Source organism: Hypanus sabinus, chromosome 27 (genome assembly GCF_030144855.1).
Source record: "Hypanus sabinus isolate sHypSab1 chromosome 27, sHypSab1.hap1, whole genome shotgun sequence".
Lineage (NCBI taxonomy): Eukaryota > Metazoa > Chordata > Chondrichthyes > Myliobatiformes > Dasyatidae > Hypanus > Hypanus sabinus.
Window position 1 is genome coordinate 22,262,993 of NC_082732.1, and position 27,751 is coordinate 22,290,743.

A 27,751-nucleotide genomic window follows, 5' to 3' on the forward strand; every position below is an offset into this window, starting at 1 on the left:
GTCCACCAAGTGGGTAGACAGACAAAAACTCAGTTAAGGACCACAACTGGAATCCATCAGCCCTGACAGCCCATTCAGAACTGCACAGGGCTGCCAGCCAAGAGGTTTTGGAGTGAATCATGAAGTATGACTCCCTGGCTCGGAGCTGGCAACTGGGCCGCCGCCAACAACTGACAGACCCTCAGTGCCAGCAACAATCACACTGGCCGGATAACCTCGCGGCACCGAGGGGGTCTCATTGTCCTCCCACTGACAGCAGCAACATGCCAGTTGAAGGAAGAATGTTCTTCAGCAGAGAAAGGGATGGAGAAAGTCGGGAGTGGTACTGCTGATAAAGTAGCTCTCTCCCTTTGTACGGTAATGGAAATCAAACCATGGCCTGGCAAATTCATGGCCTCATCTCCAAGCAATAAAAAGCCAATGATGATCAGAAAAGACCTCAAACAATGGATCTCAACAGCCTCAGTCAGCCCTCCCTCCAACAACCAGCAAAAGCTTTGCTTTGCTTTTTCTTGAACAAATCACTTCAGGATGTTTACTTTGGGCGACATATAATATTTAAATGGATCAAAGGTTGTCCCGCTCCAGCAGTGGCATCGTGTTCAGGATACGATTGACAGGGCCGACCATGTGCCTGCAAATCAACTCAGAACATTCACACTAAGAGGAGGGTGATATTTAAATGGCCGTTCAGCCCTTCCGATCCATGATGGCCCTCTGAGCCTGCCAATCAGTCTCATTCCCCCAATTATTTCCCTGTCACCCACCCTCTCTCACATCAGACCATATAGGAGCAGTATTACACCATTCGGCCCATCAAGTCTGCTCTGCCATTCCATCATGGCTAATTTACTATCCCTCTCAACCCCATTTTCCTGCCTTCTCCCTGTCATCTTTGACGCCCTGACTAATCAAGAACCTACCCACCTCTGCTTTAAATATACCCAATGAATGGCCTCCACGGCCCCCTGTGGCAACAAATTCCTCGGATTCATCACTCTCTGGGTAAAGAAGTTCCTCCTCAACTTTGTTTTAAAGGGACATCCCTCTATTCTGAGGCTGTGACTCCCCCCACTATAGGAAACATCCATTTCATGTCCACGTAACTGTACTCCCATCAATCGCAGGACTCTGCAGAGAGTGGTGCGGACAGCCCAGCACATCTGTAGATGTGAACTTCCCACTATTCAGGACGTTTACAGACAGGTGCGTAAAAAGGGCCCGAAGGATCACTGGGGATCCGAGTCACCCCAACCACAAACTGTTCCAGCTGCTACCATCTGGGAAACGGTATCGCAGCATAAAAGCCAGGACCAACAGGCTCCGGGACAGCTTCTTCCTCCAGGCCATCAGACTGATTAATTCATGCTGAGACAATTGTACTTCTATGTTATACTGACTGTCCTGTTGTACATTACAAATTACTATAAATTGTATATTGCACATTTAGACAGAGACGTAACATAAAGATTTTATTCCTCATTTACGTGGATGTAGGTAATAAGGTCAACACAGCTCGATTCAAACTCTATACAAGCCTTTCAATATTCGATAGGTTTCACTGAGATCCCTCCCCCTTTCTTCTAAACCACAGTGAGTACAGACCCAGAGCCATCAATTGCTCCTCATCTTCTAGCCCTTACACTCACCATAATCAACCCCCCACCCGACATTCCTGCAGCCACCTACACGAGGAGTGAGGTACTGCATTCTATTGCAGCAACCAGCATAACTTTGGGATGACGGAGGAACCCGAGAGGCTCCTAGGGAGAACTCTATTCAGCCAGACCCCAAAGTTGGCATCGGAACCCGGGTCAGTTACCCGACCCGGTATTTGCGTATAATTTGCATTTGCCGCTGGACCGCAGTGCAGAACCTTGCGCTGTGTGTCCGGCTTCTCACTTAAACTAGGCCACCCAGCGTACCAGAGGTGTCTGCCCTCCTGGTTGTCGCCTGGGTTTACGAGGGCACTGTCAAACTGACCCACCTTGTCCAATGTCTTCTTCAGGGCCGCTTTATCCTTCTCCAGTCGGACGGATGACCGCTCCAGCTCCCGCTTCTCGTTCTCCAGCTGGGCCACGGCTCGCTGCAGGACCCCCAGGCGCTCCTGGTAAAGGTGCTTCTCCTCCTGGAGCTTCTGCACACTCTGCAGCGCCATCTCGTCGCTTTCCTGGTGCTGGTGCAGGACCTGGGGGCAAAATGGGGAATTGGGGGGGGCCGTTTGTCACAAACAGAGAGTGAGATACTGCGGGTGGGTGCAATGTTAACCAAATCTCCCTTCTAGGAACCACACCAATCACCGAAGTTTGCTTTTGGCATTAGTAGTGGGATACACTGAAAAGCCTGCTCAGACAGATCAATTCATTACTCCACGCATGAAGTTAAATGCAAAACAATAACAACGCAGGATAAAGTGAAACAGGTACAGAGAGCGTGCAGTGCGGGTAAACCATGAGGTACTAGATCATAATGAGGAAGATTATGCCTCTTTATATCATCTTTATGTTAAGTGAATATGCCTGGACGCTTTCGATGATCTTTGCGATTTGGAGTTTGTTCTGTGTTTGTTGCTTGCTTTTTTCCTTGCTGTTTGTGCAATTTGTTCTTTTTGTGTGAATTGGTGGGGTTTGATGTTTTTCTATAAACAGGTTTCACAGCATTTCTTTGTTTTGTGGCTGTCTGTGGGAAGTCAAATCTCAGGGTTGTACACTGCATACAGACTTTAATAATAAATGTACTTTGTGAAGTCAAGAGTCCATCTTATCATACTAGGGAAGGATATGATAGTCTCATTACAGTGGGGTAGAAGTCGTCCTCGAGCCTGGTGATATATGCTTTAGGACTTTTGCTTCTTCTGCCCAGTGGGAGAGGGGGAGAAGAGATCATATCTGGGCTGGGTGGTGTCTTTGGTTCTGCTGGCTGCTTTGCTGAAGCAGTGGAAAGTGCAGGTAGAGGTTATGGAGGGGAGGCTGGTTTCAGCGATGAGCCGAGCCACGACCAGACCAGCTGCCATATCAAGCCGTGACGCACCCAGATAGGATGCCCTCAATAGGTGTCAGGAAAGATTGGTGCGGGTTGAGGGGATTCGCATCCTGGCTCACTTGGCTCTCCAGAGAAATGAACTTTGCCCCTTCCCTTGCTATGTATGACCCAGAGCGGCCACTGCACAGGGTTGGAAACGCTGTAATCTCAGTCAGCTCCATCATGGGCATGAACCCCCCCCCCCCCCCCCCCCAGCGTCAAGGACATCTTCAAATGCTGATTCCTCAAGAAGGTGGCATCCATTGTTAAGGACCCCATCACCCAGGCCATGCCCACTTCTCACTGCTACCATCAAGCGGGAGGTTCAGGAGCCTGGAGACACACACTCAATATTTTAGAAGCAGCTTCTCCTTCTCCACCATCAGGTTTCTGAATGGACAATGAACCGATGAACGCTACCTCACTACTTTCTTCGTTCGGCTTTCTTTTAGCACTATTTAGTAAATATATATATTTCTTACTGTAATTTATAATTTTATTATATGTATTGCAGTGAACTGCTGCTGCAAATCAACAAGTTTCATGACATTTGTCAGTGATATTAAACCTGATTCTGATTCTAGTGGGCCAGCGCTGAAGGAAATATATTACATCTACCCCTTGTGGCACTTATACTGGGAGCAGCCACGGGACAGTCTAAAAGTAGGTGTATTTAGCATTTAATTAAGTTATACCTGCAAGTGTAAAAAGAACTTTATTTTACACCTAACCTGTATTTAGTACTGGATGTGGCAGCTTCATTGTGGTCAGGAAAACCTGACGTACCTTCCAAGGCAGGACTGAACGACATATTGGGAAAAACGTCTACCTACCAAAGATGGAGGAGGCAAACAGGGGCTGAAGTTCTCACCTCCTGCTGTTTGCGTAGCTGCCTTTCAAGCTCTGCCCGCTGCAGCTCCATGTCCTGCAGCTCGTTCTGCAGGCCCTGCACCCTGTCAGACAGCGACGAGTTCTGCTTCTTCGTCTCGATGACCGCCTGACGCGCCGCCTCCAGACGCTCCTGCAACCCCGGAGAGAAAGCAGGCTTCAACTCGGCTTCAGTCGAACCCAAGCCAGCCGGAAATAAACCAGGCGCCTGCGCCCCAGATACCCTTCCCGAACCCCTTACACTTTGCAGGAAACCCCCGATATATTTCAGCCCTTTGCTCCTCTTTTGATTGGTGGCAAGAGGGCTTCGTAGACAGGCCACCTCTGGTTCCCCACACCAAAAAAAAAATCATCCTGGATGGAGGCATCAGCACAGTACCAGGCCCCTGAAAAAATGAACAGGAGGTCTATTGCTTCTCCCACCAACAATTCCAGCAGAAGGTCACCTCAGTGCTCGAACAAACTACCTGTACATTTTTAAAGAACTGAGGGTTATCAGTCCTACAGGTCCAAGATTCCTGAAGTCGTGGTGCTTAAGAAGCTTTTTCGATAGGAACATTAATATCCGAGGAATGGAGGGATATAGATCATGTACTTCACGTTTGGCACAGATATTGTTGGCCCAATCCTGTATTGTACTGTTCTTTGTTAAGAATGGAAAACACTGGCAATTCTCAACATGTCAGGCTTATCTATGGAAAAAGACTTCAGTTTCCAAGTCAATAAATACTTCTGATGAAAGGTCCCTGACCTGAAGCATTAGTACTATTGCTCTCTCTAATTAAGCCTGAGGGAACTGGTTTCAATATTTAATTCCAATTCTCGTAAAAACCTTCCTTTCCCCGTTCACAGTTCTCTCTCCAATCTATTAAAAGGGTCTGATTTATTCCCCTCTGTGAGTGTAGAGAATGTTTGTGTTTCAGCCCCATCAATGTCAAAACTGTGAAGTTAGTTGCTACAACCTCCAATGTCCTTTCACAGGAAAGGAACTCAAGTGACCTCTTTCACACCCTAAGCTTCCCCCTTTGATCTTGGATGTATCGATTTTAATCCTGATTTCCCATGAGCTGCAAGGGATGCCCCCGGTCACTTTGGAGTGTGCAACGACATCCGGCAAACAGCAAGTGTGGGAGCACGTTAAAAACTAGAGCCACAGTTACTGTCTTCATTCATGGTTAACAAGTAAACTTTGACCCCTGAGGCCACGACAGATGACAGAACTTCCAAAGGGCGAGAGGCACGATGAACCTAGGAGACCTGAAGGAGACACTTCTGAAGATGGAAAAATAGAAATATGATTATCTCGCTGGGGCTTGATATATCAAGCTTAGTTAAATTTAAACAACTTTAAATGTAAGCAATTCTATAGACAGGTCACATGTCAGCCTGTGGCAGCACAGAGTTTGCAGGAATGATGTTTAAAATTGAGAAAATGACCGAGTGAAAATGATTGACTTAAACTTTTTTGAAGCAATATAAACTTAAAAGGACAGTCTCAAAATTCCACTTTTGACACTGAAAGGCTGAAACACAGACCCTCAACTGCACACAGCGAGGGCACTAACTCAGAACTTTTTTAACAGGGTGCAGCGAGAGCTGCGAATGGGGAAAGGAAGTCTGCAGGGCGAACTGAACATAGAATTCTAGAGCTAGCATTGAGGAGGATTTGATCTGAGTCGGCTGCTCCGGAACGACAAGCACTCCGTGCCCTGTGTAGTGCTATTTTTTCACATCCTGACTAACACGCTGAGGACTCAAAATCCAGCACATCTCTGGAGGGAGAATCCGTCTCATTAAGTTCTGCCATCATTTTAGGGATAACATTTACTGTCTACAGCATGCACAAAGATGGAGCTTCAGGGAGAGGGGTCAGGAAGGTGAGGTAATAGGGAGAGAGTCAAGGTGTGGACAGAGTAATTTAAGAAGGGAGAGCTCGGGGCAGTGTGAGTTCAGGACAGAGCTCTGAGAGGGGCATCTCAGTAACTAGAGTTGAGGATCTACCAGTGACCTGAGAACTACAATCTCAAGCGGTTAATAGACGCACGAAACAATTACTGACATCTCCAAGGCTGGTTCTGGAGCTGTAGCCTTTGCCGTCCATGCAGTGACTCTGATCGCAGGGGACATTTCCTGGCAGGGCGGTCACAACTTTGTACGGCTGCCCGCAGGAGGTGGGTGATCCTGGCACTGGTGGAGTGTTTACACCGTGTCAGGGAATGCTGTCGGCGTGCCAGACAGTTGACACCGGGCGAGGAGCCAAGGCTTGGAAAGAGTTGTGGCTGTGCAGTGAGCTCACTTGAAGCATGTTAGGCTCATTATCATTAGAGTCTGACTTGACAGCACAGTCCGCTGGGCTCAGAACAGCAACCCAGTCAAGAGAAGTAGACTAAATATTCACAATTGTCAGAATTTCAGTGTAATCACTTCAGTCTAAAGAACTGAAGTGGAAAAAGCTTGTCAGCTACCTCAGTGAAGAGCAGGATCCAAATAAGATTGTGAAGACCCAAAATGTGACTCTTCCCTTTGACCGGTCAGCTAGTTCTCTCCAAGAAGCGTTGCTGGACAACATGATGGAAAGGATCCCACTGCCAGTCAGTACCCAGTAACCTGCAGGACTGGGGAGGTGCAGGGGGTGTCTTCCTCAGCCAAACAGTCCGTGATTATACATTGAAGCTGGAAAAGAAGCTGAGGTACTTGAGGGCAGAGAAACCAAGTGTGGTACCTGTGAAAAATGTATCCCAGTAAGGCAAAGCCCCACCAGGAATGGAGGACAAGCACGGAGAAAGAATAAAACTTTAGCAAAATTGGAGAAGAGGCAGGCTGAAATGGGGAAGCTGGATCAGTGTGAGCTTTCTTCTCGCTTGTCGGGTTGTTCGCTGAGCCCGAGGTTAGCTCGCAACCATTTCATCACCAGTCAAGGTGATATCATCAACGTGCAACTGAGGGTTGCTCCTGCCGAGTGCTCGCATTTGTATTGGTCCGAGTCATTCTGATTGGCTGGCTATGGCACTGGACACTAGATTCTGCTGGGTCCCAGCCAACCAGATAGCTGAGGGAGCTCCGCTGGTCCTTGTAAACACTGGCTCCTCGGGGGTCACGGCTCCCAACTCAGCACCGATCCCACAGATGCAAATGTTCGTAAATTGAGTCCCGTTCAATCTGTTAATAGAGTCTTCCGTTGAGAGCGAAGCTTCTCTTGATTTCTGGTTTTGAGCTTCTGCCAGGGTTTTTGTGGCTTTCCAGACGAACTTGTGTCCCTCCCGGTCCTCGTGTGACAGGGGATCGTGTCTTCTTCCGGCTAGCTGATGTTCATGTCGTCTTGTGGGTAGTTTTCTCCCCGTCTGTCCTTCACTGTGCTTGGGGCAGTCTCCACATTGGATTTGGTATATTGTGGCTGCTCTCTCTCTCTGTGGGCAGTTGGATCTATGTGTCTCGAGGCAAGCGTTCTGATGGAGGTGCTGGGTTTCTGTGCTATCATTTCTCTGTGCGTTTGGGGTTTCCTTCTCTCCTCAATTCAATGCACTGTCACTAAATTAAGCAATAGGAGCAGCCCCTGCAGGTGAACTGCATACCAGCTGTTTCTTATAAATATTGTTGCATCATTTGTGTTTGACATGTTGGCCTTCCAAAGACAACAATGTGGCCACTGCCTTCAGGAGACGGACAGCTCTGGAGTAGTTACAGTGCCTTCCCTTCACCGTGAGAGTCCGGGGCCAAGGACCGGAGGTCGCCTGTCCCTGGGGTTGGAAGCCTGTGTGTGAGGGGATGGGAGGGTGGCAAAGGGGCTCGTTTCACTGTTGCTGCCTTGTTTTGATTTGTTGCTGCTGCTGTTTGTGTTCTTGTGATGCAGGTGCCAACTTTGTGGGCGTGACATGCTGGTGGTGGACATTGTGGGCGTGACATGTTGGTGGTGGACACTGTGGGCGTGACATGCTGGTGGTGGACATTGTGGGCCTGACATGTTGGTGCCGGACATTGTGGGCGTGACATGTTGGTGCCGGACATTGTGGGCGTGACATGTTGGTGGTGGACATTGTGGGCGTGACATGCTGGTGGTGGACATTGTGGGCGTGACACGTTGGTGCTGGACATTGTGGGCCTGACATGTTGGTGCTGGACATTGTGGGCCTGACATGTTGGTGCTGGACATTGTGGGCCTGACATGTTGGTGCCAGAATGTGCGGCCGCACTTGCAGGCTGCCCCCAGCACATCCCTGGATGTATTGGTTATTAATGCAAATGATATATTTCAGTGCATGTTACACGCGATAAATAAATCTGAATTTGAATCTCAGATCTGTGTTTTGCCATTATTCAGTGTCTCAGTGGTGGAGGTAGAAGGAAATGATGGAAAAATACTGGTGATTAAGATTAAGACTTTACTCCTGAAGTAGTATGTTCTGCTGGTAGTGTTTGGGTTACCATTAAAGATAAGGGGTTGCGTTGTCCATGCTTAGGAATGTCACGTCATCCAATCAGGGTGGTGGAATTGGGAGAGGGTTCTACAGGACGTTGGACAGAGAGGTTTTGTGATGGACACCAAGGTGTGTAAAGATCTTTTCGGCGGAAGATGGAGAGAGAAGAAGATTGAGAGAACCGAGTTCAATGGAGTCCTAGAGGAGAAATCCTACCAGTGACCAGTGAATTAGAGTTGGCACTGTGAGTACATCGGACATATCAGCTTTTGCAAGATTTGAGCTTAACCTGTGCACATTTGACTGTTTTCATTATGATAGGCCCTTTTGCTTTTTTTCCTTTTTTTTTCTTTAATAATAGTTTGGTTAAGATAAACCAAAATTTGAATAAACTTTGGACAACCTTGACAGTGCTGGAAGAATTCGATCAACCAGCCTGCTCCTTATTCCAAGAGAAGAGTTTATATGTATGTGCATACAGGCATGTATGATCATTTGACCTGGGGTGTGGCATGGTAACATAGCAGTTAGCATAATGCTTTGCAGTGCCAGTGACCCAGGTTCAATTCCCACCACTGGTTACAAGGAGTGTGTACGTTCTCCCCGTGACCGTGTGGGTTTCCATCCGGTGGTCCAGTTTAGGGTCATTTGCCCTGCAGCAGAATGAAGTTGGGACCGATCAGATGCCTCCCTGATGGTATCCGTCATGGACGTGAATCGGCTTGTACTTCTCAGCATTGGGTTTTCCACTCATTCTGACCAGATCACCAACTCCATTTGCAGAAATGGAGCTCCAAACCTGTAGGGAACCTCGGCCGTGCTTCACTGTTGGCTGCAGACACCCATCCATGTAGCACTCTCCGGTTTTTCTACGGACAAATTTTGACTCTCGTCAATCCAGAGCGCTTTGCTGTCATTGTTCACCACTCCAGTCCTTGGGTTTTTGTGTATTGTTGAGTCTCTTGGCTTTGCTTCCATTTCAGAGCAACTCTTCCATGAAGACCACTTCTGACAAGCCTTCTCTGAACTGTGGAAGGATGTAATTGGGTACCAGAGGTTCTGTGGGTTTGTTCCGATTTAGAAGGGACGTCAGTTTGACGTGTCACTCGTCTGCTGCACTCAGTTTCTGAAGCTGACCACTGCGTTTCTGGTCCTTAACCCTGCCCGTTTCATTGTGCTGCTTCAGAAGAGCTTGGACAAAACATCTTGAAACCCATGTCTACTTGGGAGAGATCTTGCTGATGCAGGATGACCACCTTGTGTCTTGTTGCTATGCTCAGTTTTGCCATGGTGTAAGAATTGATGATTTGAAGGTTAAACTGTCACATCTGCCAAACCCTCACCTTTCAGTTTGTTTGTCCTTCAAATTCCTTCTACACCCAAATCTGTTTCAATTAATCTGCTTAGTTAAAGATAGCAGAGTCAAGGGATATGGGGAGAGGGCAGGAACGGGGTACTGATTGTGGGTGATCAGCCATGATCACATTGAATGGTGGTGCTGGCTCGAAGGGCTGAATGGCCTATTCCTGCACCTATTGTCTATTGTCTTAGTTCTTTCAGCTCAATATGTCATTGATCTTTAGCGCCTGACTGTTATCTTTGTTTAATCATGTTCTGGGCTGTATACCTACAAAGTTATCAAGTTTTATTTGAAAAGTGGTCTACTATGTCATATATTACTTTCTTTAATGAAATATAAGCATTTTTCCGTACCATTTAATTTTTTTTTGGAAACCAAATATTTGGAAATCTAATATTTGCTCTTTTCTAATGCAGAGGACAAAAAATAAACACTTAAAACAAAACTTATATAAAAAGAACCTCGGTTGCCTGAGACTTTTGCACAATACTGTAAAGCTAATCCAGTTTAGTTAAAGAGAGTGACTCAAAGCTGACCACTGAGTGTTCGATTCTGAAAGGTTCTATTTTTAAAAACTTAAAGCAAAAACATAACTTTATCTGCTCTTCAAGCGGAGGATGTACAAGATGACAGCATGTTATTAGAAGAGAGTTGTTCTCCCCGTGGCCTGTTCAGTAACTATTCCTCAGCCAACAACTATTCTTTGTGCAGATTTAACTTTCCATTATTTCCATATGATACAGATAGTGGTCATTTGTCTGGCTCTCAGAGTAATCCCACTCCTTTGCTAATTTTCCCTCAATTTCCCTGCACATGCGTACACATCTCACCTCTGCGTTTCGCCCACGTGTTTGCCATCTCAAAAAAATAAGTTAGACTCTCGACTGCTATAAGAAACTCTTACCGACACCCAACAAGAAAGTGCTTGCAGCTCAGTGTTTAGGAATTTTGCATCGTGTCTCTAAACAAATTTTATTAAAGTGATGACAGAGAATTTAGTGTAACAACAGAAGATTGATTGCCTCTCTCAATCCATCCCCTCTCTCTCTTTCACTCCCTCACTTCCCTAATCTATTAAACGGGGCCCCAGCAGCACAGCATTTCCGTGCATACCTATGCTGCTAAGGGGCACCTTCAGGATGGCGAGTTCGGTTCCTCCCCCCCCAACTACTCCCGGGCTCACAGCCAGGAATTGTGCTGCTATGTCTGGCTTGTCGATCACTGGCCACCTTGCTAGGGTGAGAGGAAACAGGTGTGTGACTCGCTCACATTTACCTTCGGACAATATAAACTACTCGGAAGAAGAGAATGAGCAAATTGAAATGGAATTTGCTGCAAGGAAATAGGCCAACGTGTGCCAGTAGTTATGCTCCAGGCGTCTTCATTTCATTCATCTGCATATTCATCTAGATGCATTTATATTATATTCCACTTTCCCAGCAAGACAGCTTGGGAGTTTATATAGGCATCCGTTAGTCTCATGAGACCATGGACTTGCGCCTTGGAAGGTTTCCAGGGTTGTATGGGAGACCGGCAGTTGCCCAAGCTGCAGGCCTTCCCCTCTCCATGCCACCGATGTTGTCCAAGGGCAGGGCATTAGGACCCATGCAGCTTGGCACCGGTGATGTCGCAGAGCAATGTGTGGTTAAGTGCCTTGCTCAAGGACACAACATGTTACCTCAGCTGAGGCTCGAACTAGCGACCTTCAGATCACTAGACCGATGCCTTATCCACTAGGCATCACTAACTTGAGGATGATGAACCAAATAGCCTCCTTCCGTTCAATAAGTTTCTACCCTTCCATTCTGGGCAATGAGTGGGAGCATTTTAAAACAGAGACACTACTGTTGCCTAAAACTAATACTGGAAGTAATTTGCACAAATGGAATCTAAGGATAATATTTATGATGAATAACTAGACCTAGTTAATGGGGTCTCAACAGTCTCCTAAACGCAAGGAAGGGTATTTCTTTCAACCTGAAAATGGCTGCAGTCTCATTCCTCTACAGAAAAAGTGCTGATTTTCAGAAACGTAACACTGAAAAATAACCTTGAGGGTGAATCTCTAGGCTAAAACATCTGCAGAGGAGTGCAGCCGTGTCTCAGGGCCTGGTCTTTTATTCGGGGAACAGTAGCCTAATTCTGGGAAGTGGAACTCACAGTGCTCTCACTCACTGAGAGCCTTGCTAAGACTCACCTGGAGGATGCGACGGTCATGCTCACTGCTGCTCAGGGCCTTCTGCAGCTGCTGGACCTTCTCCTGGAGGGCCGAGGTACCGGCCGTCTTGTCGGACAGCGTCAGGGACAGGCTCTGCACCTTGTCTTTCAGTTGGCTCTCCCCCTCCTCCGACTTGGCCAGCGAGGCGTTCAGCCGGTCGACCGTCAGCTGCAGGCTGTTGCTCTTGGAGTGGCTGCCGGCCAACTGCCGCTGCAGGCTCTCCACGCGCTCCTGCAGCAGCTGGACCTCGGCCTGGCGGTCACTCATTGCCAGCCTCGTCCGCTGCAGCTCCCCCTCCAGCGAGCGGCGAGCCAGCTCCAGCTTCGTGGAGTGGCTCTCGGAGGCGTCCAAGACCTCCTTCAGCTTACGCTTGTCGTTCTCCAGCTTGGCCTCGTTGGCTTTCATTTTGCTGATCTTGTCCTGGGGTTAAAACACACAGAGACACACTTTGCTAGGTTAGCTAGGCTCAGTGAATGGCACCCGCATGGAAACAGGCCTTTCGGACAAGGAGACTCCTTCAGTACTAATCCCATCTTCCTGCATTAGGTCCGTAGCCTTCTGTCCCTGGGTGATTAAGTGCTTATCTAGACATACTTTTTTAATTAATTTTTTAATAAGTTTCTACACTACAATAGAAAAAAAACCCGCCAACAAACCTATACAGTGACATGTTTTAAACGCCATCAACATTTCTGCTTCCATCATTCACTGGCAGTGCTTTCCAGGTAATCACCAGCCTCTGGCTGAGAGAAGGGTCCCCTCAGATCCCTTCCAAATCTTTTCCTCTTTATCCTAAACCTCTGTCCTCTTGATGCACAGAAGTTTCCTGCTGTCTACCCCACCGAATCAATTCGTAATTCTGTATCGCTCAATCATGTCTCCTAGCCGGTTGTGCACCAGGGAAAAGAGAGACAGCCTTTCTATTACACCGGAAGATGGTGGGCTCAGGTTCCTCGTCAAAGATGAGCATTTTAGTCAGGGCGTGGGCTTCATTCCTGGGCCAAGGCTGTGCTAAGTTACAGGACTTTGGGATGTGAGAACACCCGGGGAGGTGGGGGGGGGGGGGGGAATCCCTCGCAGTCACAGGGAGAAACGTGCCAACACCACACACAGACTGCACCAGAGGACAGGACTGAATCGGGGACACAGCTCCTCCATCTGTGCCTACGTGAGACCAAGCCAGGGCATCTTGGACAGAGGAGAGTGAAGTGCAGAGATTTGGGGAGGGGATTCCAGGGCTCGGCAGCTGAACGTACGGCTGGCAAAGGCTGTGCTCGAGCCCCAGGTCTGGGAAGCAGAAAGCTTGAAGAGCGGGAGAGAAAGGGGACAACTGAGAAGGCATGGAGGGATTTTAAAATAAAGCTTTTTTTTTAAAGATCAGGAGTCTGGTGTAAGAAGTTACTAAAATCTCTCTCTCTCTCTCCCTTTGACCAAACCTTCAGACACTTGCCCTGCGCCTTTGTGGCTCAGAGAGAACTTTCCTCCCATTGGATTCCTGTGACTGAATTCAGGATGCTATACAAATGGAAATGATTGTTGTTGCCAGAGTGGAGTGAGATGCCAATTCACAGAGACCTGGAGTTTAACCTAGAAGGCCTTCATTTATCCACTGGAGACCGTCTGAAAGCTCATGTTATCCTCACAGTACTTCTAGCCCTTGCCACCCCCACACTCCAGACTACATCTACAATCCAGCTCCCAGAGTAAAGTGTTCAGCACTGGGTTTTCACAATAGCAACAGCATCAGTCTTGCTCTGGGTCTTCATTACAGATGGACTTGACTACACCCATAGGGGCTCCATGGCTGCTCTCGAGCCAGACATTTTCCACTAATGTGCTTCCGTTCCACATCTCTAGTCCACGAGGCTACCCGCTGTCAGTGTGCATGCTTTCTCTCGGCCAGACCTCTTCCCAGCACTTAGTGCCAAGAAAAATACAAAGCGTCTGCCGGCACCGCAGCTAGTGCGTACAACAAGTTCACTCCTGACACTCACCAGTTAACTTGGGAATCTCCGCTGCTGCTGAATGAAGCCTATGGGGCTTCCTTGGATTCCTTTGACTCCATCAGTGTAATTTTTAAGGATGTCTCATCTAATCATGTTAACTGGATATGCAACCAAGACTTCCTTTAATTCTTCACTCTTATTTTCCTCAAATAGTACTGTAGCCCAGAACACTGGGTTAAGCATCCAGCTTACTGGGCAGGGTTTGGACATTCCGGATCTGCTTTGCAAGGTGTCCTATCAGACCGAGGGGCAGCTTATGACTTCCGGAGGCTGCTTGGTCCATTGCCTGAAATGATCCTGCCGGGTCAAATGCAGTTCTGAGTGAGGATTGACAGCTGGATTTCCAGTGTGGCTTTTCTTCAGGAATGATGTCGGAGCTGAAGGATAAGCACAGCTGAGTGAGGCAGGGGCTTAAGATGCTAAGGCCAATAAACGTTGGTCAGAAAAGGTTACATCGACCGGGCAGGAATGTGGACGAGACAGGGGATCAGCTGGAATCCTACTGGATGACACAGCAGCCTCAAGAATCATGAAGATTGCTCCTGCTCCTATATTCTTCCCCTAACTTTTGTCAGGCAGGGTTATTTCCTGACCTTTGTGTTTCATAATTCCCCATAAGCATCACCCCAAAACCATTCTTCGGTCAGGAGGAGACATGGACTTTTTCTCCCCACCGCCATCGCCATTTTGCCGGAGTGGAGAGACACTCTGTGTAGTCTGCCTGAATGAAGCATCAGGAGATCCACTCTACACTCTGTGTCTCATTCAAGCAACCTGGACAGCGAGTGTTAGCGGGAAATATTCCATCCTCATCTTTGGGGCTTTCTGATCCAACAGTGGAACACTTACTGACTGTGCCACAGAAGTTTTGAAGTTATGCCATTGAAACTTACCAATAAAACTTACTTTCAAAAACCTACCATTGAAAGGGCTTAAGAGGGTGAAGGTGGAAAGGTTGCTTGCCTGAGCTACATTATCTGGCAGTAAAGAGCACTGTCTCAGGATAAGGTACCAGAAGTTTAAGACTCTTGGAAGTAATTTCTTCACCCAGAGGACTGTGATTCTTTGCAAAACTCGGTCAGAGTCAAGACTGCTCTTCCACTGAACATTTTCAAGGCTGGGATTAAACTTTTGTTGGACTTGAAGGGATCCGGAGAATGCAGGGATCCAGCGGACAACTGGAGTTGAGGAAGGGGATTACGACATGATCTGGTGGTACAGGCGAGTGGATCAAAGGGTGGCCTGTTCCAGCTCCTGCCTCCATTTTACATGTGATGTGTTCAGACCCCGTGAGGTGCTATATACAAGAGAGACTGCAGATGCTGGAAATGTGATTCTGAAGGGGGTCTTGGCCCGAAAAATTGAATTTTCATTTCCCTCCATAGATGTTGTTTGATCTGCTAAATTCCTCCAGCATTTTCCACGTGTTGCAGTATAAATAGAATCTTTTTTTATTATCTACAGCAGGGGACCCCTGGACCCCTTGTGGTGGCTCCTGGCATTAAAAAAGACTGGGAACCTCTGAACTACAGGGTAGGTAATTACTCCTTCCCACCTCCTACGGCCACCCATCTCTCACCCCCCCCCCCCAAACCCAGGTTCGGAGGGGGGGGGGGTGTTAGGAACAAGCAGTTCCCTGTAATATGGTCACAAACAGTCACGAATGGTGACAGGGGCTACTGAGGTGGGTTGGAACGTGCTTAAAGTGAGACCATCAGTTGTGGGAACACTAGAAGCAGAATGAGTGTACTCTAGTTATCCCCCTTTGTTCAAGAGCCTGATTGGTTATGGGTAGTAACTGTTCTTGAACCTGGTGGTGAGAGTCCTGAGGCACTTGTACCTTCTGCCTGATAGCAGCAGTGAGAAAAGAGTATGGCCTGGGTGGTGAGGATCTTTGATGAGGGAATGCTGCTTTTCTATGGCAACGTGGCATGTAGATGTGCTCAGTGGTTGGGAGGGTTTTACCCGTGATGTACTGGGCTGAATCCACTACCTTTTATAGAATTTCCCACTCAAAGGCATTGGTGTTCCCGTACCAGGCCGTAATACAGCCAGTCAGCACACTCTCCACCACACATTGATAGAAGTTTGCCAAGGTTTTTGATAACATGGTGAATCTCTGCAGACTCCTGAAGAAGCAGAGGCGCTGTCGTACTTTCTTCACAATAATATTTACATGATGGGTCCAGGACAGGTCCTCTGAGATAGTGACACCCAGGAATTTAAAGTTACTGACCCTCTCCACCTCTGATCCTCCAATGATTACTGGCTCATAGACCTCTGGTTTCCCTCTCCTGAAGTCTACAATCAGTTCCTTGGTCTTACTGACATTGAGTGAGGGGTTGTTGTTATTATACCACTCAGCCAAATTTTCAAACTCCCTCCTGTTTGCTGATTCATCACCACCTTTGATATGGCTCACAACAGTGGCGTCAGCAAACTCAGATAAGGTGTTGGAGCTGTGCTTAGCCACATGGTCGTTGATGTAAAGCGAGTAGAGCAGGGGGCTAAGCACACATCCCCGTGGTGCTGGAGATCGAGGAGAAGATATTTTTGCCAATATGAACCGACTGGGGTCTACAAGTGAGGAAATCCAGGAACCAATTGCACAGGCGGGTAGTGAGGGAGTGGTGAGGGGGTAGTGAGGGGGTAATGAGGGGATAGTAGAATCAGTTTGGATTTATGGGTAGGTGAGCGAAAACGCAGCAGCTTACAGGGAATTGAGTGGAAGAACAGGATTGATCAGGTTGCTGAGAGATGGCATCAGCTCAGTGAGTTGAATCCTATTAAACTGGAATATAAGGCCCACAAAAAAAATCAACATACATTAAGGTGTCTTGCAGGAGGTAGGTGGCCACAGATTTATTCTTAATCAGTGCCATTAACATAGAAGTACTCTAACTCTACCAACGTTTTTATTAACAGCTGTGCACACGAACCACTGCCCTGAGCAGGAAATATTTTTACATGGCCTGATAACTCTGCGGCACTTAAGACGTTTTATTCTATATGTACATACGTTGAATATTAAAATGAAAACTGAAAGAAAAGCATACTTTTGATTTTATTTACTAATTGAAAGGTAGAATGAAACACAGTACTAAGAAAACGTTTCACGTTTCATGAACTTTTTCTGGTCTGTGTTTATTACAAATCTATTGCCTATAAACACTGTCCAGATTAATTTCGCATCCAGATGAAAGATGCATCTTAATCTTCATTAGATCATTCAAACGTTCCACTTCTAGGCTGCTTCTGGATTTTAGTTTGATTGAATTCATAAGCCTGAATCCACATTCACAGTCAGCACTAGAAGCTTGAAACGTCCCGACGAAGTCAACAAGAATTGACAGTTCTTCAAACTCTTCGTTGCTGAGCACGTCGTTCAACATAATCGCTGAACGTTCTTTTTCAAACTTTCTCTGATACGACAACTTTGAAGCCACAGTTCTGCTGCGATATTTTTGAGGCAATGCGTTTGTCGTATATAAAAGAAAATTCCAGCCGCGCAGCGACAAAGGCTACATGAGCAGGAGCTTCTCGGTTACTGCGCAGTTTGGATGGGACAGTGAACACCACTATCACTGCTCCACACACTCTGGCGTCTCTTTTAGTTCTACACTCAATAACTAAATGAGAAATCATACAAACCATACTGCCTGGAGCCTTACACACACACAGTTTATTTAACAAATGATCTAACTACTCAGAAGATAATGTTAACAACTAAAAATTGTTTGCTTTTACATTATATCACTAAATTCCCATTTGCGTGTTCAGGATCAGATTCTTTTCCATGTAGCCACTTGAGATCTTGAATGGTCAAGAGACTCGTGTAAGAGACATGAGATCTCTGTTTTAAGTGCAGGTTGAGCTCCATCTTTGCACACAAAGCAGGGGCACTTCCCGATCAGCTAATGACAGCCTCCCAGATCTGGAATAATAGGAGCCAACCTAAAATGAGTGTCAAAGCTGGGCTTAGTAAAGGAGAAAATGTTTCAACTCACAGGAGGCATTGAGTGAGCATCTGGTCATTATTGGTTTTCAAATGAAAATAACGGCTGTTTATCCCTGGATGGGCTGAGAAATGGCAAGTGCAGTTTAATTGGGAAAATTGCAAGGGTTTGCATTTTGGGAAGACAAATGAGGGTAGGACTTCCATGGTGAATGGTAGGGGCCCGGGGAGTGTTACAGATCAGAGGGTCCTAGGAGTACAAGTCCATGGTGCTCCAAAAGTGGTATTCCAGGTAGACAGGATGGTGAAGAGTTGCCTTTGGCATGCGAACCTCTGTCAGTCAAGGCCTCGAGTATGGAAGCCGGGGTGTTTTGTTGAAGTTGTACAAGATGTTAGTGAGGCCACATTGGAATATTGTGTTCAGTTTTGGTCACCTTGCCATAACAAAAATGACATTAAGCTAGACAGAGTGCAGACAAGATTTAGAAGAACGTTGTCAGGGCCCTAAGGACTGAGTTATGGAGTGAGACCATAGATATAGGAGCAGAATTAGGCCATTTGGCCCATTGAGTCTGATCCGCTACTTCATCATGGCCGATCCATTTTCCCTCTCAGTCCCAATCTCCTGCCTTCTCCCTGTATCCCTTCATGCCCTGACTAACCTATCAACCTCTGCCTTAAATGTACCCAGTGACCTGGCCTCCACAGCCCCCTTCCACAGATTCACCACTCTCTGCCTAAAGAAATTCCTCCACACCTCTGTTCTAAATGGCCGTCCCTCTATCCTGAGGCTGTCCCTCGCCATAGGAAACATCCTCCCCATGTCTCCTCCGACAAGGCCTTTCAACATTTCAAAAGGTTTCGATGAGAATCCCTCCCTCATGAGTCCAGGTCCAGAGCCATCAAACACTCCTCACGTGATTCAATCCCAGAATCATTTTCGAGAGGCTGAGCCGGTTGGGACCTCTTTCCGTGCAGCGAAGGAGAGTGAGGGGTAATCTTACAGAGGCATCAGGGGCACAGAGAGAGTGAACGCACAGTCTTTCCCCCAGGGTCGGGGGAATCAAAAACTAGAAGGCATAAGTTTAAGGTGAGAAAGGAGAGATTTCCTTTATTAAGACACAGTGCCAAATAGGCTCTTCCAGCCCTTTGATCCGTGCCATCCAGCAACTCCCGATTTGATCCTAGCTCAATCATGGGGCAAGTCACAATGACCGATTAACCTACCAACCGGTACGACTATGGACAGTGGGAGGGAACTAGAGCACCCGGAGGAAACCCACACAGTTACGGCAGACGGGGGGGATGCACACACTCCTTACAGGCAGCGGCAGGAGTTGAACCGTGGTCGCCCGGACTGAAAAGTGCTGTGTTAACCACTAGGCTACTTTGCTGCCCTAGTAGGAGACCAAGGGGATAACATTTTCACCCAGAGGGTGGTCAGTATATGGAATGAGCTGCCAGAGGAAGCCATTGAGGCATGTACGTTAACAATATTTAAAGGTACTTGGACAGGTACAAGGATGGGAAAGGTTCAGAGGGATATAGGCCAAATGTTGATACATGGGACTAGCTCAGATAGCATTCCTAGCTGGCAAAGGGCCTGTTTTCATGCTATGTGACTCTACAACAGTGTGGGGCTAAGGGTATTTCAGGCAGCTTCTGTCAAGGGAAATGGGCAACGGAGGTTTCAGTCTCAACCTGAAACGTTAATTGCCCACTTTCCTCGGCAGACGCTGCCTGACCTGCTGAGTTCCTCCTGCATTTTGTTTCCTGTTCCAGGTTCCGGCACCTGCAAGCTCTGCTGTCCCCGTCAACAGCCTGTGCTTCACGGGTTGCTGAGCACCGTGGAAGGTGACTGAACGTAGGCAATGCTCATCTCCCTGCCAGGCGTCAACGTCGTCAGAAAAGGAACAAAGAGGGAACTGCTGGCTGGCACGCCCTAACATTCTGTGGAAGGAAGAGGTGCTGGGTGACTAAACCGACCCTACCTGTGTGGTCCTCCTGTCGGCGTCGGCTGTCTGGACCGCTCTCTCCAGCGTAGCGATCTTATCGAGCAGGACTTTGCGCTCTCGCTCGCTGCGGCGGATCGTCTCTTCCTGCAGCATCAGCGCGGTCTGCGCGCTGCTCAGTCGGCCGTCAACGCCCTTCTTACCTAGAAACACAGGGGTCGTCAGCACCAGTCCCGCCAAACCCGCCGGGACGTGCGCAACTCGCGAGACGGGCTGCGTGACCGACCTTCCTCGCACTCAGCCAGTGACTTCTGCAGCTGTTGCAGGCGGCTGCTGGCATTGTCCCGATCGGACTCCAGCTCTTTCAGCTGTCTGCTCAGGTTGGACACAAGAATACGGGCTTCGTCCTGAGGGGCAGAGAGGCAGAATTATCAGAGTATCTGGGCTGTTCCTCAGGGAACACTAAGCACAAGTACATAAAGATAATTGAGCTTTCTGCTTATAAATCAGTAAATACTTGGATGCACTTCAATTCGATCAGCTTCTGTAATATGAGTGGCCATTACAGCTAAAACTGCTTTGATAAGCAGATGATGAAAATCACTTCCATCTGATTCTCTTAGGGGTCGTGGATCTACGTGTCTTCACGGTCTCCGCCGGGACGACTGTAAATCCTCCGTCTGACTATAGCTCCTGTTCAGCAAAGCTGAATGTAACATCTCGCAAGGTTATTTCTTTTCAATTTTGCCAAGTAGTTGAGGCCATAAAAAGGTTTGTCATTCTAACTGGGCTACGCTCAGTTTATCTATAATAAGGAAGTCAGGGAGCAGACTCCTGCATGCAGAAACTTCAGTAAAGTTGAATTCTTTGCTATCACTACCCTTGATAGTATTTATAAACCTGTGAGTTGCCCCAGTGGAATGACCTCTGATTGACTTTGGATTTCTTTTATAAATAAAAATGCCTTCCTGTTACAAGAATGTCTAGCCTCTTTCTCATTGAGGCATTTCTATCTGTTATTGCTGTTTTCTAAACCACCGCCACCAAATTCCATTTTTATTTACTTCTCTAGAGTATGTTCCCAGGAAGTCACTGTGACCTTCATTTTCTGAGTTTATTGCAGTAATTACTAGCTCCCCATCCCACTTAATTTCTTCCAGGTGCTGCGATATTGACTCAAGATACATGGCTATGTGTATGACGTTTTACAACGAGCAGGTTTTGTGCAGTAAGGTGCATTTGCAAACTCCTGATAGCTTAACAACTAATTCAGTCCCGAACCCTGGCTAAGGTGTTATGTCTTCCGGTTTACCTGCACGTTTAAGAATTCGGATACGTTACTTCAAATACTTTCCCTGGATAGAGGTCGATTGTCCTTTGCTGGAGTTCAACTTTCAATAGCGATTGCTCTCACTCTCCTTCATCTAACTAACCTCTGGGTCATTTCGAATTGTCCATGTTCTTTGTGTCACCAACTTCAGTGGAAGAAAATCCATGGTGAAACTAACACTGGATTGGAAAATTTCTCCCAAATTCCTCACTGGATTTATTGATGACTATCTCTCTATTTACATCCTCTGGTTTTGAGCTTCCTCATAATGTAAACATCTTCCACTTTATCAACTGTTAAAAGCCCAGCTGACTCAGCTTTCCAAAGCCCTAGTGTCATTAATCTTTCCAAATTGTTAGAACCTAACAGACTCGGTACCTTGAAAACTTTTACTGTGCCTCTGTAACATGTCCGAGCTATCACTAACTTGCCACCCCTTCCTCCCACCCAGTACCAGCATCTGTACATCCGTCCTTACCCGGTCCCTCTGTGCGTCCCTCAGCTCCTGAAGGAAATCTCGCAGGCCTGCTCGGACCACCTCCGGGTCAATATCTGCCCCGCACTGCTCACCGCAGGAGGGGGACTGCGAGTGACTGGGTGACGCGGGGCGGGAGGTGGTGCTACGCTCAGGTGTCCCGGTCCGAGGGATAGGGCTGCCCTGGCCGTCTGTCGTGGTGGTGAAGGTGTTGTCGAAGCCTGGAAACACACAAGAACACGTACATTGCGGCTCCACCGACAGTAGTCTTAGCCCTGAGGCAGGAGCCCCTGAAGTCTCACTCCAGTGTCTCCATCACACCGTCAGGTTGATGCTCCAGGGTTTGGCTCAGGGAGTGCTGCCCTGTCACACCGGCATTAAAACAAACTCCAGAGACACTGGCTCCCTACCCCCTTCCTTTTATTTCATGCCCCATCGTCCTCCCCAATCTAATCTTTGCCACTTTATCTCCTAACTTTGGATGTTCCCCGCGTTATCTGCCCATCCAGCCCCCTCACCTGGATCCACCTATCACCTGCAGGGCTGCTTCATCCTCCCCTCTTTCTTCTCAATACAGGTGGGCAGTCTTGACCTGAAACATCACCTGTCCATTTCCCTCCATAGATGCTGCCTGACCCATCGAGTCCCTCCAGCACTTAATCTTGCAATATTTCTAAAAAGGGCTGGAGAAGTACCATGTGCGGCTTGGGAAGTATTTAACCTGAGTCATCGTCACCTGAAGTTGATTGTCAGGTCCCTGTTTATGGAATCTCCCCCAGTTCCACAGCACAACGTCACTGAGGTACGGCGGAGGGGAGGGGTTGCTACCGCACAAGATCAAAGTAAGATGCAGAAACTTGTAGAGTTAGTCATCTCCGTCTTGGGTACTAGCCTCCGTAGCATCCGAGACAATTTTGAGATCTCTGCACAATCATGCTACAGTAACAGTTGCCTTATTAAATTAACGAATACAAAATAAAGACCTGGCTGTTACTCACCAAAATTTGTCTTAACAAATGACAATTCAGCAGCAGGAAAGTGTAATCTATGTAACTTGCAAGTGTGGAGAGATTGGGTATCGAAACAAGAGACTAGCAGTCAGTCTGCTCCAGTAAAATACACCTGGTAAACAGCCAGACACCTGGTATGTTTATTACCTTAGGAAGGCAGTGTCCATCATCAGGGACCCCCACCACCCAGGGCATGTCCTCTTCTCACTGTTACCATCAGGAAGGGGGTACAGAAGCCTGAGGGCACACACTCAGTGATTCAGGAACAGCTTCTTCCCCTCTGCCACTCGATTTCTGAATGGACACTGAACCCATGAACACTACCTCACTACTTTATATTTAATTTCTGTTTTTTATTGCATTACTTATTTTTAATGATTATATAAGTATACTTACCGCAATTCAGTGTTTTTTTCTCTCTATATTTATTTATCATGTGTTGCACTGTACTGCTGCCGTAAAGTTAACAAATTTCAGGACATATGCCGGTGATATTAAACCTGATTCTGATTCTAGTAAATACAGAGAGTTTTGAATTTGCAGCTGTGTGTAACATTTTTATACAAAACTGTTCTAATCAGAGGGAGTGAACACCATCTGCTGGTCACCTTCATTCTTCATCCCTAAGACAGCCTATTGATCCGTGGGAAGCACCACACCATGGCCTATCCAGTCTTTGACTATCATCTACGTACTTGCTCAATGGGAGATGCCAAAGCATATAGTTAAAGAGGTAGTGATGAGCAAACTAGGGAGCCTCAAGGTAGACAAGTTCCCTGGTCCCGACGAGATGCCGTCCAGGATACTGAGAGAATTGGTAGAAGTTAAAGTAGATGTGCTTGTGACAACTTACTAACATTCTCTGGACTCTGGGCATTTCCTGGTGCATTGGAAGACAGTAAAAGTCATGCCCGTTTATGGAAGGATGTAGACAAAAGGTGGGTAACTGTAGACCAGCCTGTAGTCAGAAAAATGCTTGAAGCTATTATTAAGGAAGAAACGGAGAGAAATCTAGATAGAAGTGATTCCATCAGGCTGATACAGCATGGATTCATGAAAGACAGGTCCTGTTTGACAAACTTTCTGGAGTTCTTTGAGGATTGAGGGGAACAGGTGGATGTCATACACTTGGATTTCCAGACGGTACTTGATAAGATGCCACATTAACCCCAGGGCTACCTAAGGTAAGGATGCGAGGAATTGGGGTAACATGTTAGCAGGTTGGTTAATCAGTAGAAGGCAGAAGTTCGGGTAAACAGATGTTTCTTTTGTTGCCGGTCAGTGCTGAGCAGAATTCCGCTGGGGTCAATGATAGGCCCGCAGCTGTTCATTGTATACGTTAATGAGTTGTTAGAGTGTTACGTATCTAAGTTTTCTGATTACACTAAACTGAATGGAAAAGCAAACTGTGCAGGGGATGGGGAGAATCTGCAGAGGGTTACAGATAGGTTAAGTGAGTGGGCAGGGGTCTGGCAGATGGAGTATAACATGGTAAATGTGAGGTCACCCAGTTTGAAAGGAAAATTAGACGAACAGACTATTCTTTAAATGGTGAATGACTGTAGCATGTTGTTGTGCAGAGGGACTTGGCAGTGCATATGCACAAATCACAAAAACTTGGTTTGCACATGCAATAGGTTATCAAGGGGGAGAGAGTGATGGGGAGGGAGAGAGGGGGGGGAGGGACAGAGTGAATGGGAGAGTGAGGGAGAGAGAAGGGGGGAGAGGGGGAGGAGAGAGAAGGGGAGGGGAGCGAGAAGTGGAGAGGGGGGTCAGTGAGGGGGTGGGGGATAGGGAGAGGGAGACACACACACTCAGAGGTAGGGAGAGCTAGACAAGAAAGATCAAACGGGTGATGAATTATGAAGGAAGAGAGTCCGGGACTGGGAGGTGGAGACTGAGAATGCTGAATAGTTTAGAAGGAACAGAGGGATTAAGGGAAAGTGAGGGGTACAGTAATTGTGGGCAGGTGGAGAATGAGTGTGAATATTTTATTTATTTATTCACTCTGAGTAGGATTTGGGGGCAAAGCCTGTATTGATTACCAACCCATACCCACCCTACAGAAGCCACTTTAATGACAACCAAATGAGCTGTTTCAACTGTAATTAATATTCACTATCTTTTGCAAAGAACCTCCTGGACTGATAGCTCCAGTCTGTTTGAATTCTAGGAAAGGCAGCAAAGGTTGTCCTGAATGATTTGTCAGGCCTGTTTACCTTTAGTTGGAGAGTGCCGTCTGTGGGGCGAGGCACTTTGCCCACGGTTTGCCGGACTCCGTGACCGTCCAGACCGGCTGATTCCCAGTGTGCGGCGGAGGGCGGAGTACAGGCAGCTCAGCTTGAACTCCAGGTCCCGCTTCTGCCCCTCCACCCGCGCCAGCTCGCCCTCCAGCCCGTTCACCCGTCCCTCCGCAGCGCTCAGTTTCAGGCAGAGCTCGTGAACTTCCACCTGGGCTTTCTCCAGCTTCAGCTCCAGGTTGCGTGTGTTGTCCAGCAGCTTCTTCCCGTTCCCCTGGGCTTCCTCCAGACTTCCCGCCAGGTCCTTCTCTCGGATGCGGAACTCGTGCTCTGCTTCCGTCAGCCTCCGCTGAAGGTTGGCCAGCTGCAACAGAAGAAGGAAGTCAAGGGCAAATCCAGGCTCTCAAAGTAAGTTTATCAAAGTACGTACTGTATATGTTGCCATATACTACCCTGAGTGCCGGCGCGTGGCCTAGTGGATAAGGCATTGATCCAGTGATCTGAAGGTCACTGGTTCGAGCCCCAGCTGAGGCACTTAACAACACATTGCTCTGTGACGACAGCATTGGGTCCTGGTGCCCTTCCCTTGGACAACATCAGTGGCATGGAGAGGGGAAGGCTTGCAGCTTGGGCAACTGCCGGTCTCCCATACAACCCTGCCCAGGCCTGCGCCCTGGAAACTCCAGGTGCAGATCCATGGTCTCCATGACACTACTACCCTGAGAATCATTTTCTTGCTGGAAAAAAGAATTACAATAGAATTTTATGAACAAAGACTGATGAACAGCTAATGAGCAGAAGAAGACATACTGTACAAACATTTGTAACACGCTGGTTCACATTTTTCTGCTCTGCTGTAGGTATTTAATTTTAGCAACTCTGCAAGAGCAGTCTGCTCTACTTTCAGGCTGTTTGGGTTATTGTTGAAGATAAGGGATGCTGAGGAAGGTGTGTCATCCAATTAGGAAGGCTGGTCTTGGGTTTTTCTTTGTTCGGCAGGAGACGAAACTGGTGCACATTTGACTGTTTAATTTTAATTGGCCCTTTTTGTTTTTTTTTCCTTTTCTTTACTAATCCTTTAGTTGAAGTTCATAAATATGATTCCTTGAATCGCACGCACGGTGCTGTCTGTTATTTCGTGGCTCTGAGTTGTAACAGGGTTGCAAATTACAAAGCATCCACACAAACCAGGGTTTGGGGTGGGAGAACCGTCTCAATCTCAATGTTTTGGCAGGACCAGAGTTGGCGCGTGGCCAAGTGGTTAAGGCATTCGTCTCATGATCTGAAGGTCACTGGTTCAAGTCTCAGCTGAGGCAGCGTGTTGTGTCCTTGAGCAAGGCACTAACAACACATTGCTCTGCGATGACACCGGTGCCAAGCTGCTTGGGTCCTAGTGCCCTTCCCTTGGACAACATCGGTGGCGTGCAGAGGGGAGACTTGCAGCTTGGCAACTGCTGGTCTCCCATACAACCCTGCCCAGGCCTGAGCCCTGGAAACTTTCCAAGGTGCAAATCCATGGTCTCTCGAGACCACCGGATGCCTAGTATGTATTCCCTGGACTTACACAGCCAAGGAAACCAGCGGGGTTTCATATTCAAAAACAGAGTGGTAAGTGAGTCTGCAGGTTATATAACTAGTCCAGTGTCCAGGTGAGCGAGGTTATCCACACTATTCATGAGCCTGATGGTTATTGAATAAGAACTGGTGGTGCGGGAGCCAAGGCCAATGGTAGCAGTGAGAGAGGGCACGGCCTGGATGGTCGAGGGTCCTCGATGATGAATGCTGCTTTCCTCGTGGCAGTGCGTGTTGTAAGTATACCCTCAGTGGTGGCGAGGGCTTTGCCTGAGATGAGCTGTATTCACCACGTTCTACAGACTTCCCCCTTCCAGGGCATTAGTGTTTCTGTACCAAGAAGCAACCAGTTAGGATGCTCTCCACTGCACATCTATTGCAGTTTGGTGACATGCTGAATTGATGCAAACTTCTAAGGAAGTAGAGGCACTGTCTTTGTGATGACACATATGCTCTGATATGTTAATGCCTCGGAGTTTAAAGCAACTGCCTCTCTCCACCTCCGATCCCTCGATGAGGACTGGCTCGTGGACCTCCGGCTTCTCACTCTTGTAGTCAATAATCAGCTCCTTGGTTTTGCTGATTTGCTGAGAGAGAAGCCATTGTCATTGTGGTAACTCTCAACTAGATTTTCATTGTCCTTCAGACATGCAGCCTTTGATTTGGCCAACAACAGCGGTGTTGTTGGCAAATGGGATCGGAGTCGTACTTAGCCACACAATCATAACGGCAAAGGGAGCCGAGCAGGGGGCTACGCACCCGGCCTTGTGGTGCACCTCCGCTGATGGTGAATGTGGAGGAGATGTCGCTGCCAATCTGTACTAACAGGGAAGTACCAAAGTCTCGGTCGTGAAGTTTAGTGATGAGTTTCGATGAGTGGAATTATCTGAAGAAAAATAGAAAACGATGGACACACCCAGGCAGAGTCTCTAGAAAGAGTATAAGCATTTCACAGCCCAGAACCTCTTGTTGGCCTTCTTTTCCAGTTCTGGCAAGTTGAACCAAAGGAGGCAGGATGGAAGAAAAGGAATAGGTCTGATGTGGGTTAATGCCGAAGTGAGAAACACATTATGCTTCTTTGTCTGTGTTCCGTGTTGCTAATAGCAGGACTGGAGGACGTGCCTAGCCAGTCGGTCTGTTCTAACAGAGAAAACATGGATGAATGACTGGTAGAATTGGCCAGTCTTGATACAGTCAGAAAGAAAGAATGAGTTACCAAAAATTGGACAAAAAATTAGCAACATAAAACAGAGGCAAAAATTATCTTAAGCTTTACAGTAACCAACCTGGGTCTCACCCTGTCAGAGAT

General features: G+C 47.5%; 1 protein-coding gene across 6 annotated transcripts in view; it reads right to left on the reverse strand.

Moving 5' to 3' along the window:
- The window catches only part of LOC132382063 (rootletin-like), a 130,666-nt gene that overhangs the window by 15,731 nt on the left and 87,184 nt on the right, over window positions 1–27,751 (reverse strand). For all 6 annotated transcript variants that reach the window (XR_009508191.1, XM_059951907.1, XM_059951906.1 and 3 more), the window contains 7 exons: window positions 24,850–25,234; window positions 21,624–21,841; window positions 20,102–20,222; window positions 19,855–20,018; window positions 11,882–12,322; window positions 3,893–4,042; window positions 1,988–2,188 (listed from right to left, as the gene is read on the reverse strand). Coding sequence is in view for 5 of the 6 variants with exons in the window: in XM_059951907.1 (XP_059807890.1) it covers window positions 1,988–2,188; window positions 3,893–4,042; window positions 11,882–12,322; window positions 19,855–20,018; window positions 20,102–20,222; window positions 21,624–21,841; window positions 24,850–25,234 (1,680 nt within the window). In the remaining variant the exon portion in view is untranslated. The remainder of the gene's footprint in view (window positions 1–1,987; window positions 2,189–3,892; window positions 4,043–11,881; window positions 12,323–19,854; window positions 20,019–20,101; window positions 20,223–21,623; window positions 21,842–24,849; window positions 25,235–27,751) is intronic.